This window comes from Lathamus discolor, chromosome 6 (assembly GCF_037157495.1).
Source record: "Lathamus discolor isolate bLatDis1 chromosome 6, bLatDis1.hap1, whole genome shotgun sequence".
Lineage (NCBI taxonomy): Eukaryota > Metazoa > Chordata > Aves > Psittaciformes > Psittacidae > Lathamus > Lathamus discolor.
Window position 1 is genome coordinate 17,010,777 of NC_088889.1, and position 12,595 is coordinate 17,023,371.

At 46.5% G+C, this 12,595-nt stretch overlaps 1 protein-coding gene across 4 annotated transcripts in view; it reads right to left on the reverse strand.

The window, feature by feature from the left end:
• The window catches only part of SLC35F4 (solute carrier family 35 member F4), a 130,347-nt gene extending 118,640 nt beyond the window's left edge, over nt 1-11,707 (reverse strand). For 3 of the 4 annotated variants that reach the window (XM_065683633.1, XM_065683632.1, XM_065683631.1), the window contains exon 1: nt 11,376-11,707. In XM_065683633.1, coding sequence (XP_065539705.1) covers nt 11,376-11,478 — 103 coding nt within the window. In that variant the 5' untranslated portion in view covers nt 11,479-11,707. The remainder of the gene's footprint in view (nt 1-11,375) is intronic. The other variant, XM_065683635.1, reaches the window with a different exon arrangement.
• Between the last annotated feature and the right edge of the window lie 888 nt (nt 11,708-12,595).

Below are 12,595 nucleotides of genomic sequence, written 5' to 3' on the forward strand. Positions count from 1 at the left end.
CTGGTAGAATGAAAAGGGAAAGTCAGGACCAAGGAGAACAGCTCAAGCCACTGAAATAACAAGGAAAGCATGAATACAGCAGAAGACCCAGTATGTACATACTCAGTTCAAACTGTGCTGTTATTGCAGCTGGCTTTCAGAGAGACTTGCTTTTGAATACCTGAATGTGACCACAACCCTCAAATAAAGACCTGTGAATCTTCTCTTTATGTGTATGGGGGATATTTGGCAATTCAGACTACTCTAAACTACAGTACCTGCCCACAGTCCCAAGTAGGAAAACTGAAAAAGTTGGGCAGCATTAACAAAATGAGAGGACTTGCTTTATGCTGCCACATGCCATCCATTACCCAAAGGGAGGATGTGAAGCGCTACATCATTAAACCACCAGAGGATTCTTCTGCTCTGAGGTGCTCTTTAGCCAGATAACACATCACTAGGCCTGCTTCACAAACATCCTCAGCTGTAAACATCCCACATCCAGGAGCAGCTTCAGAACTACAGCAAATCTGAACCCAGACAACTGAGGTCTGTCTGTCCCTTACTATTATTTGTATGACAAATCTGAGATCCCAGCTAAAATAAAGAGACTAAAACCCACATCTGTTAACAGTGTGCACAGAGATAGTGACAGATTTCTTCTACACTCCGTTCCCTTAGACAGGGCAAATCTGAGCTGTACCTTCCATTTTGTTTGCCTCCTTAAAGCTACAGACTGTAAGCAATGTCTTACATCTACAGAGTGCTATGAAACTTCACTACACTGCATAGATGTTTTACACCAATGATAATTAAGGGACACATTTTCAAAGTGCCTCTAAAAGTTACTCACACAAAATTTCACTGCGGCTAAATCACATGTGGATGCTCACCGGAGTACTATTTCCAGGTGTCTGCCTTAGAAACTTTCGTTCTCAAAAAAGCTACTGCTGCATCCATGCACACTGCGAATACCTAAGTTTAAGCAAGTTCTCTAGAGTCTGCCCACATAGACACATCTTTTCTTCTAGCTGACTTCTCTAAGCTCAGAGCCAAGTATACCTGTCTTCACGAGGATGCTCAAAATACACTTCAAAGCAGATGTGCACAGACCCTAGCTAGAAATAGAGTTGCCCTGATTTGATCTAATTAATCTCCTTTTCAACACTGAATACATGTACACAAACAAGATGCACTGGAAAACACAGCTAAGCAGCTCCTCCACTGCTTTTGCCTACCTCAGCGCATCTACCGGTGAAGTACAACCTCAGCCTTTTAAGTCAACCCTCCAAACAACCAGCAAGGTCTGCATTGGAGCACAGATGGCCTTTAGAAGGCACATTCCTGCACCCACACTTCCATGAAGACACTAGGTCAGACAACAGTTGTGCACTTAACTACAAACTGAAGTCAGTCCAATGCCCCCTGCAAGCATCAGGCTTTGCGGCACACAAGCACAGATAAATCCATCCCCACTGCCAAAGGGTCCACCCAAGAAGGGTGACAGAAGGCAGGCCTTGTACTGGATGAATCATCCTGACAGGGCACATATGGCTCAGCACACCAACAGCTCAACTAAGTTTGAGCTGAAAAACGTCTTTTCATAGAATCATAGAATAGTTAGGGTTGGAAAGGACATTAAGATCATCTAGTTCCAGCCCCCCTGCCATGGGCAGGGACACCTCACACTAAAACATCCCACCCAAGGCTCTGTCCAACCTGGCCTTGAACACTGCCAGGGATGGAGCATTCACAACCTCCCTGGGCAACCCATTCCAGTGCCTCACCACCCTAACAGGAAAGAACATCCTCCTTATATCCAATCTAAACTTCCCCTGTTTAAGTTTTAACCCATTACCCCTTATCCCTTGTCCTGTCACCACAGTCCCTGATGAAGAGTCCCTCCCCAGCATCCCTATAGGCCCCCTTCAGGTACTGGAAGGCTGCTATGAAGGTCCCCACGCAGCCTTCTCTTCTCCAGGCTGAACAGCCCCCACTTTCTGAGCCTGTCTTCATACGGGAGGTGCTCCAGCCCCTGATCATCCTCGTGGCCCTCCTCTGGACTTGTTCCAGCAGTTCCATGTCCTTTTTATGTTGAGGACACCAGAACTGCACACAATACTCCAGGTGAGGTCTCACAAGAGCAGAGTAGAGGGGCAAGATCACCTCCTTCCACCTGCTGGTCACGCTCCTTTTGATGCAGCCCAGGATACGGTTGGCTTTCTGGGCTGCGAGCGCACACTGCCGGCTCATGTTCATTTTCTCATCGACCAGCACCCCCAAGTCCTTTGTTCCTTCCTCCAAGGTTCTTCTTTCAATACATGTGAAAAGTATCATCTCGGTGACATTCCAGACACTTCACCAGTCTGAATTTATTTTTCCCTCAGAAGAAATATTCTAAAAATGTTTAAAATTCTCTTCTTACCTAATTCCTGAATTTTTTTCCATTCCATTCCACCCTGGAAAGAAGCAAGAACTGACAGAAAATTAGCAAACTTCATCAGATGTGTTATTCTTTCCCATTCACACACACAAAAAAAAAATGCTCAGTTCAGTCATTTGCCACCTGCTCTTTGTTAGCAGCCTCACTGAGTACTGAGAATTGAATAAGTGCTTTCTTACATGTAGGACCAATCTTCCTCAGCTAGAAGTCCAAACGTGGTACAGAACATCCCATTACCCCACCCCCTCAGTGAGTTTACCTGCCTATCGTCCACATTGTCAGCATTGAATAATTTCCTATAGTGGAGCACCGCAAAGCATCCCACTTGCACACAAGCTGATACAAATTCTAACCCCTGTAGTATATCACACAACAGGTTATTTCTGTCATTGCAGAGAAAAACCCCAATCTGCACCCACACAATCTCAGGATTGCAAACTCCACATGGCAAGCTTTGTGTAGGAAAGGACTAAACCTCCCAGGATTTAGGCATATAACGGGGTCATAACAACTGCACTATCAACTGCACTATAACAAATATGCCATCTTCAAGATGCTGAATATATATAACACTGTGCAAACTAATGCAATCACTTTTCTGTCTCAGAGCACTCCAACAGTGAACATGTGTTCCAGCCCTGTATCACATTTACCTTACACAGGCACAGCAGCACGTGATGTCAGTATTGTCCTTAGACATTCAGGTATATGATGTCCATTAGCTGGAATGGATGTACACAGCTGTGTTTCTATGAATCATATGAAAAACCGGTTCCCAGTAGGAAGCTATTTTTAGTGAAGTGCACAGCATTTCCAACTATCCCATTAATAATAAAGGTATGTGTTAGCCCTCACCAAAAACATTCCCCAGAAGACTAAGCCTCTGCAGGAAGAGAGATAGCTGTATATTGTTTCAGCAAGCAATTACTCAAGAACTACTGCTTTAGTGCCATAAACAGCCACTTCCCAGTCATAATGCAAGCACATTATGCCTAAACCAGGAAGGAATAAAACTGGAAATGTTGCCAGGTTGGCTGAAGCTACAATTTCTTTCTCAGTTTGGATGGAGAGATCACTACCGCAGCTATGACCGGTCTAGTAGCGGATTTGGTGGAATTATTTTGGTGGGGTCATACTGACCCATGAACTTCCATGCTGGTGCTTACCCCTTTCTTCCTCCCCCTAAAAAATGCAACTGAAACTTAAATGAGACTCAGAACAGTTATGGGAGCTCTTCTTACATCAGACAAAATAGACTGGACAACTTTGAGACAACGAAAAGCTTTAAAATTGCCAGAAACCGCAGGAAACATGTACCACCCTAGACCTGAATCCTGCTCAGGCTTAAGATACCTTAAGGCCTTAGGCTCTTAAGGTAACCAGAACAGGAGCAAATCAGCTTCTGCTTCCTTGCCTCTACAAAAGAACAGAGACCTTTCTCACTGCCTTGCTCTGCTACCCCTTATCCAGACCAACCAAATGCAGGAAAGGGCAAGTCCATTTTATCAAGAATACTTGCAAAGGAAGTCTAGGAAGAATCAGTATGTTTTCAAAGTAATAACAGAAAGATCTTTGTGTAGCAGACACAGCAAAAACCTGTGACTTGAACACATGCCTCAAGCTTTTGAATAAATTCACTGTTGCCACTCAAAGTGCCTGGGATGCTCTCACTTACAGCTCTGTCATCACTGAGCCACACCCTGGGTATTAGCTAGGCATAATATTACAGATTCTAGCTTTATGCAATGAAATCTGCCATTCTGCCAAGGGCCAGCCCAAATTATAGGCCACCAGGGAGTCCCACTTCACCTTACTGCAAGAAAGAAAGATTTTCAGTCTCACTAAGTAGAGCTGGTCCACTTGGTGAATAATTTAACCAATCAGTTAAGCACTTCACTTCCCCCTCTCTGTGCCCTCATTCTCACATTTGCCACAAAGAGACACTAACTTTTTTTGCAGGCATTTTCATTATTCATCATTGTGATCATCCAACAGGAGGTCTGTGCGGAAAAATTCCTGCCACCAGTTGTTCAGCAAACAGCAAGCTGCAAATTCACTTTCACAGGTGAATTCCCATGCAGGCAGCTGAGCAAAAGCCAATCAATTTCCAAATGTGCAGAAGAAATAATTGCAAACTTTAAAAACCACTAATAAAAACCAGCAATGCAAGCATTGGAAGGATAAAAGTTTGCAGAACCGTCTGCCACTTTGGAATACTATTTTACCACATTTAACCAAGACCAGATATGCAGCTGCCTGCCTGACTGGATGGGGAAGACAATGCAAGGGAAAGAGCGCTAAAACAGCAGTAAAAATGAAGGATCTCTCTTCTGTGCTAACCAGAAGAGTACCAGGAGCTCATACCCAGATCATTTCTTTATAAGTTATATGCAGCGGCAACTCTTTTAGGAAAAAGGAAGCCCTTCTGTGAGTAGGGCTGGAGAAAATGAGCACGGGAGGGCAGAGGAACTGAAAAGCAGGCAGAAATCACACATAGAAAGTTAACAAGTTACTGGAAGCACATCCACCAACCTTAAACACCAGGCCAGGTTCAGCACAAGACCTACTATGCAGTCACCAGCAAAGGAAGAGACTGTTCCATCAAACATTATGGCTTGTTCTGTGCAATCTCTGGCAAATTAACATTCCTCCCCCCCCCCTTACTGTCTCAATTTTCCCTGCCAAATAGGAGTAATTTTTCTCAAAATCTTGGCAAACTTCTTTATTAGACATCTTTAAACCTTGGGAAATAATTCTTATTTAAATATGTAAGACTGGGAGAGACATTTTGGCCATTAATTTCAGCCTTCTGCTAATTTCCAGCCTTAATTTATTCATGGCCTGCTCATACCCATTTGTCTGTGTGCCAACATGCTGTTTCAGTTTAAACAACTCTTTCCGACATTTCCCCATTCATTCTCCCAAGATGTATTTGGAGCAGCAGCCACGTTCCCATCTTGGCCAGCCTGCGCAAGCTAAACTCTATCAATCCTCTCTTGGAAGGATAAGCTCCTCCATGCCCTGGTCACCATGGTGTCCTTCCCAATTTAAATTCATCCCTCCTGCCCACAGTTGTTCAGAATTGAACCCATATGCTATGGCATACTCAGGTACCATGGTTTCGCAGCTCGGCTCCCCAGAGATGTAACCCAAAAAGACCAAACCAGTCCCTGACAAAAGGCTGAGGACCAAACCAGTTTCCTCTCCTGCCAGCTACTGAGACCCCTCATCTTCCAAAATACTCTGGATGCCCACGTGAAGGGGAGGTTCCACTCTCTAGCTACAAGTGCAGCACTGCTATGTTGTTCCTTCCGCCACAAACAGAAACGCACATAAAGCCTGACCCTACTCCATTGAAGAATACATACCTAGTCTTGCTAAAATTAGTGGGCAAGGGAGTATTTATAAAATCTGTTTTGCTGAAAGAAATTACTTCACAAGTTATGGTTACCAGTGTTGATGCACAGCCATAGTTTTGGGGTTTTTTTGCCTGAACAGAATGACAAGCCTCTAGGAGAAGCACCCTATAGCATCCTATGCTATGACATCCTCTTGTGGCCCCAGAGCTGGTGGGGAAAAAGATTGTTAAATCTATAGTTTGTGACCCAGCCCCCACTGCAGCACACCCCCCTAAAAGAAGAGCTGGGACTAACTCTGCTATGGAAAATCCCTGTACAGTAGAGAATGGAAGGGCTTTGAAATAAAGCTTATTGCAACCTGCCTAGACCTGCATCTGGAATCCTTGCAACACAAACACTATCAGGTGGCACAGGGAGAGCTGCCACAACTGGTAAAAGCCAAAGCATCCCCAAGACTTCAACTCATACAGAAGTCGATTCAGACACCACCGCCTCCCTCCTAGACCCCCTCAAACACAGCTCCCCAAAACCAGCCTCATCCACCAAAGATTTCAAAGCACCTTTCCTTGATTGCTCCTTTCCCAGTCTCTCCTGTTGTGTGTGCTCTGCATGGAGAAACTGCAGCCTATGCAAACTGCTGGAGAAGCAGCTGGGTGCCTCCAGGAAACAGACCAAGACTTTGTTCCTCTTGCTGGAATTGACAAACCACCAGGAGGGCATGGTGTTCAGTAAGCACAGAGATGATTTGGGTTTGCCATGTGATTCGTACTGCAGCAGAGCTGCTGGCACAGTTGCTGTAATAAGCAAAAGAAAATTCCTCCAGTGTTTCAGAGTTAGACTTCCCTCCACAGCCCTTTACTCTGCTCAGAGAGCAAGACAGCCAAATTGCCAAACCACTGATGCTGGCTCAGCATAACTTAATCCCAGTCTTACTAAGCAAAGCAATTAAGCATGGACTTAACTTTAAATGCATTGTCAAAGCCCAGTGGCTTAGTACAAGTTCAGACTTAAGCAGATGCTTAAGTTCGGATGGCTGACTTGAGGCTTAACTTTCCTGAAGCCATGAAACCTTGCTTGAGCTTTTCTAGGGAAATACGAAAACATAAAGGTTATTCTCTACAGTGACTGTGATACCATTAAGGACAAGTTCAATATCTCTTCACAGATGCCAGGCACCGCCAAGGATACACACAACTATAAAGGCTTTCCAGCTCCCTGACAGACCCATCTCAGCATGTAGCTGCAAAGAGGGGCGGCGACCCAGTATCAACACAATGTGCCCAGTATCACAGTCCACAGTCCTGCTTCTGCACAGACATTAAACACCACCCTCTTCTTGTAGGAGCTAATGGAACTACAGGGTTTCAAGGCAGGTCTGAAGGAGAAGAGCAGGGAGCTTGAAGCAGCATGGAAGAATGTACAAAGGAACTGGTTTTGATACAGGGTTAATAAAATGTACAAGGGAACAATACAGGGGATTGTATAAGAGAGTTAGAAGAATCCCTTGCTTAAACAAAAGTATTGTCTGTTGTAAACACCTATCATGCTTACTAAGCAGAACAAGGCACAGACTACTGATAAGGGGAGGAGACAGAGGCCTGATTCTACTGATAAGCAACTATTGACAAGGAAATGCAAATGTCTGGGTCTATTGATAAGGGGGAGAAGCTGATGATTTATGGATGAGATACTGACTAAGCCCTAAAGCCATGAGCGAAGATTAAAAGGTGAAAAGTTTAAGAAGAGGAAGACTCATTTACTTCATCTTGAGGACCTCTGCCCATGACCAGAGGGGGCACTGCCCAGGCGCAAAGGACCTTCTAGATCATTATAATATGAAGCGGGGACAGATACTAAATATGTATAGGCGTATCAGTAATCTAATGCATATGTATGCCTTAAGGGAATAAATGTAAAGGAAAAACGACCCTGGGTGTGCATACTTTGGAGGAACGATCCCCATGCACCTCAGTGCTGAATAAAGCATACCTACTTTACAACTTTAACGAGTTGTGGAGTCAATCCACATATCACAACCCCAGGTCAAAGGCTGGAGCATCTGATCCTCTCCACACCATGCGCTGGGAAATTATGGAGCAACTCTGAAGAAGCATGCTGGAAGAGAAACATAGCCCCTCTTCCTTCCCACAGAAGCCAGAGGCCTCATATATACTTTGTACACTTTAAATGCAGGAATTGAGGGATCAAGCCTTGCATCCAAAGGTATAGGGTGAACAGGAACAGAAGAGCTCTTTCCATCTCAGCACCAGGTGGTGGTGGTGGTGAAACTCATGACACCTTGCTCCAGTTCGTGAGACTTATTATGCAGGATGCGAGGGGTTTTTTGCAACACACATGAATGTAAGTATCAGACCAAAATACATGTTTCTGCTTAATCAGATTATATATGGGGGGGAGGGGAGGTATTTTCCTTCTCTAATGCCTTTTTTTAAGGATACATAAAATCATAAAAGTAGCTGATTTAAAATTAACAGAAGATTCATCGTATGCACACTCTCATCTGAAGTAGGTTAGTGCACACAAATACAGAATATGAAGCAAAAGTCACTAGAAAATACTGCAGTTCTTGCAATAACAGCTCTTGAGCACCACAGTCCTCCAACATAACATTCCATGACCATCTGTGACCAGTCCTTAACCTTCACACCCAGATACCTAGACATGATCTCCTGTTAAACCATGGAATACATGCCTATCCACTGAGGGAGGGATGTAAATCACCAGCACAATTCATAGAGCCTTGGGTCCCCCCAAGAGTAAGCAGAACAGCAGCCACCACCACTTGCCTTTACCTTTCCTCAAGAAGAGAATCCTTCCTGTCCCTAGAGTGGCACCACAGGCTGTGGACAAAAAGGAGCCTCAAGAAAGGCAGTGACCGTCAGCAGGCTATTATCATGCAAATAACACCCCCTCTGGTGCTCTCTGTTCACACCCAAGTGGTTCCCAAGAAGCAGACAGCACAAGACCATTCTGGGGACAACGGCTCATCCTTAGCAGCCCTCTTTCCCAGGTACCCTTCAAACCAAAGCATGAACAAGGTGACTGCATAAGCACACGATTGCAAATGACAAGACAATAGCTCCTCTGCCTCTGGGGACAGTAGGGACACTACATGCCACCAGCATGCTGCCCTCCAGCAAAAGGTACTGACCAGCATTGTTCAGTTGCACTAAAACGGTACTGCGACAGCGGTAAAAAAAATCACACCCTTGCCAAAATAAACTGAGATACTAAGTACACTAATAATTAGCTGTACAAGACTCCTACCTTGAGTGTTTACATTTTGACAGCTGTACTCTAGAATTAGCTAAGAGAACTGACAGTCAACAGCATTTTGAAGCAACACTACCTGAAGACAATACTCCAGCACAGACACGGGAATGGAGATAGAAATCCAAGCCAGGATCTCCAAGAGTGATTCTCCCTGCCTCAGTGCCAAGAGGCTGTACATTCAAGATGCCCGAAGGATGCCTGTTCTTCCACAGGTAGGGGGAGAACATCTTTGTGACACATTAAAGCACTTTGTAAAGCCAAAACACAGCCACGAGGATAAGGTATTCACCAAATGCAAGCACACCAAAAATTATCGTGATGGTTCCAAAACTCATGAGACTGCTTTAAAAAGTGTTCAAAGCTTAGAAGGGGCACGTGCTTTTCATTTACCCAAGGGCATTTACATATTGGGATACCTCTGGGCTACACACTTTCAGTTTTTCTCTTTAAGCATGATGATCAGAAATTTTGCTTACTTTCTTTGAACAGCAAAACATAATCTACTTTTTGTTTTGCCTCAGTTGTCAAAGGTACAAAGGGGTAGGAGATTTGCAATAAAATCCCAAGAGTCAGCACTTCTGAAAGCTTTGTCCTCTCCTGGCATGCTTTATCTGATTTCAAGCAGATGCAATTTGTAGCATCTGCAGAGGCTGGTCCTGGACTAGGAAAACTTTTCTTTGTGCGGGCAGTGCTCTTTTGCCTCCCTGATGCACCCGTGCAGAGCACATACTTGCATTGCAACACTAAATTCAGGTCTACATGTTGATAGAGAGTGGGAGTGTTGCTGGAGACTCAAAAATTGCATTCTGCCATTGAAGCAAACTTGCCGTAAAGTATTAATCCAGTATCCTCATCCTTCCTTGGTAAATCACACTGTAGAGATCTTCTGGAGCCACTGCAGAATTTGGGACAGAGGGTCCACCTGGCTCAGACCCAAACAGTCCACAGACTGTCATGTGGCCATTCCTCCAGATTGTTCTGAGCTTCTTCCCAACTCCAGCCAAACCAAGTGACCCCAACAAATGACCACAACACCTGCCATGCTGTTAGCGTGCTATGAGTAACAGCTGAATAAAATCAGTGGGCTTGACCATCTGCTTTTTCAGCTGACCATTACACAAAGGAATTCTTTATTATTGTTTTTTTCTTTTAAGTGGTTTCAATGCACAACTTTCCTCTGTCATAAAAAGCCCACAAACACATATGACTGACGTTTAGAGTTTTTTCATTTTGGTTTTGGATTATTGTTGTATTAGAGCTGGACAGTACTGCACTACCTGTTCTGGAAAGCAGTTCACCTCCTCTGATTCCAAGGGGACTTTAAATACACAGAAGAAAGACTGTTCCTTAGTGTTCACCTTACTAAGGTGTGGGGGGTTTGTCCCTGTATTTCCCCCACACCCACATTGCCTCCATTCCCATTCCTTTTAGTAAGCTGTTACATATCATAGCTTCTGAAACTGCAAATGCTAATGCATCCATTTCCTCAATGGCAAAAATGAATTATTTCTTTCATTAGCCTAACCTTCCCCATTAAATAGCTCTAGAGAGCACTGGGACAGCCACAGTTTCATCAAACACCACTGCTCCTAATTTAAAACTTCAAAAGCAAAAATAGTGAATTTCTGCAAGGACCAACTGCTTTAACTGCAGCTGTCAAAGGAGAAAAACAAACAACTAACTGAAAAACCCAAGCAAACCGACACCAAGCCCCGAAACCACACGGGTCTCGTATTAAACTGGCACGAAGGAAAACCCCTAAGTAACTCCCCATTTTTCTGGAAAAATCTAATTAGGACGATGAAGATTAATTAAGAGAGGAAGCTCCATAACCCAGGGGTTCACGCTGAAGCTCTCCCCGGGGTGGACCCACCGGGACCGAAACTTTCCCGGCGCAGCGCGTAGCACCTGGCGAGCAAACCCACCCCTCCCGTCAGTGGGCAGGGAGGGCTGGAAATAACAAACAAACCCCAAGTGACAGCCAAAGGTTCCCGCAGCCCTCCCGAGCGCTGGCTGCAGGATGGAGACGAAGTTTGGCGGCTTAGCGCCATGGCCCCCCGTTACACCCCCGCTCCGGCGCGGCCGCATCGCCCCCCCGCCCCCAGCCGCAGAGCGAACGGCTCGCCCGGCTTCTCAGCAGGGAGATGGGCAGGGAGCACCCTCTGACCCCCCACACCGAGGCGTGGGGAGGGCATTTTGGGGGACCACGGGCACCCTCAGGGGACTGCTGCCACCACCTTCACCCCCACACACACATACACACACATATATATACACCGAGAGGCGGGAGGGTGCCTTACTTTTCTGGCCGGAGTAGCCCGGGTAATATCCATAGTAACCCGTGATCCGCAAGATCCTGTCCTCGATGGTGGCCACGCCGTTGGGTGCTGCCTTCCCATCCATAGAGGGCGGGAGCGGCGCACGGGGCGGTCGGATGGGACGCCGAACGGAGCCGAGCCGGGCTGGGCTGGCGGGAGGAGGAGGAAGGCGGTGCGGTGCGGTGCGGTGCGGTGCGGTGCGGACACGGCCGCTGCAGCTTGCGGAGCCGCCGGGGCGCTCAGCTCTGACTCCGCCGCCTGGTGCAGGACAGGCTCCGCAGCGCGGCCTCCCCCCGCCCAGCCCCGGGAGGGAAGCGGCGATGGCGGGGGGGGGGGGGGGAACCGCAGCTCAGTCGTTATTTAAAGGCAGTGCGGGGAGCAGAAGGAGGTGCGGGCGGCGGGCAGGCCGAGCTCCTTCTGGGCCGAGGGTGAGGGCTGGCTGCGCACACGCTGCGGGGCTCTCAGAGCAGCGGGCCCGGCTGAGGTGGCTGCGGGCTGCGTCGGTGTCACCCTGTTTGTGCCGAGCCCCCGATGTCCCGCGGGCTGGTGACTGCCCAGGGGATGTGGTTGTCTGTGGAGCTGAGGGGGGGGGGGGGGTTACTCCAGTTTATGAGATGGCCAGCACTTCCCCACACACTGGTAGATGGGGGCTTGAGGTGGGTGAGGAGGATGTCCTGAACTGGTACCAATCAACCGCAGGCCTGCCTGCTAACAGTGATAGGACAAGGGGGAATGGCTTTAAACTGAAAGAGGCAAATTCAGATTAGGTATTAGGAAGAAGTTCTTCACTGTGAGGATGCTGAGGCCCTGGCACAGGTTGCCAGGGAAGCTGTGGCTGCCTCATCCTTGGCAATGTTAAAGGCCAGGCTGGACAGGGCTTTGAACAACCTGCCCATGACAAGGGAGTTGGAACTAGATGATCCTTAAGGTCTCTTCCAACCCAAACCATTCTATGATGAAGGGATACCTGCCCTCTGCCACCTGGGCAGGTTGTCCACTTGCTCTAAGGTCACTCCATATGACGTTCTCTAAATCCTTGCTTGCATTTGAAAAAAAAAAAAAAAAAAAAAAAAAAGGGTGAGAAATTCACCATTTGGCTTTGTAACTCAAAAGCTAACTCTCTTTGGTAACAATTAGGCTTTGAATTACTTGACTTTTTCCCCTACTGGTCCTTGTTATACTTCTCTCTGCTAGACTGAAAA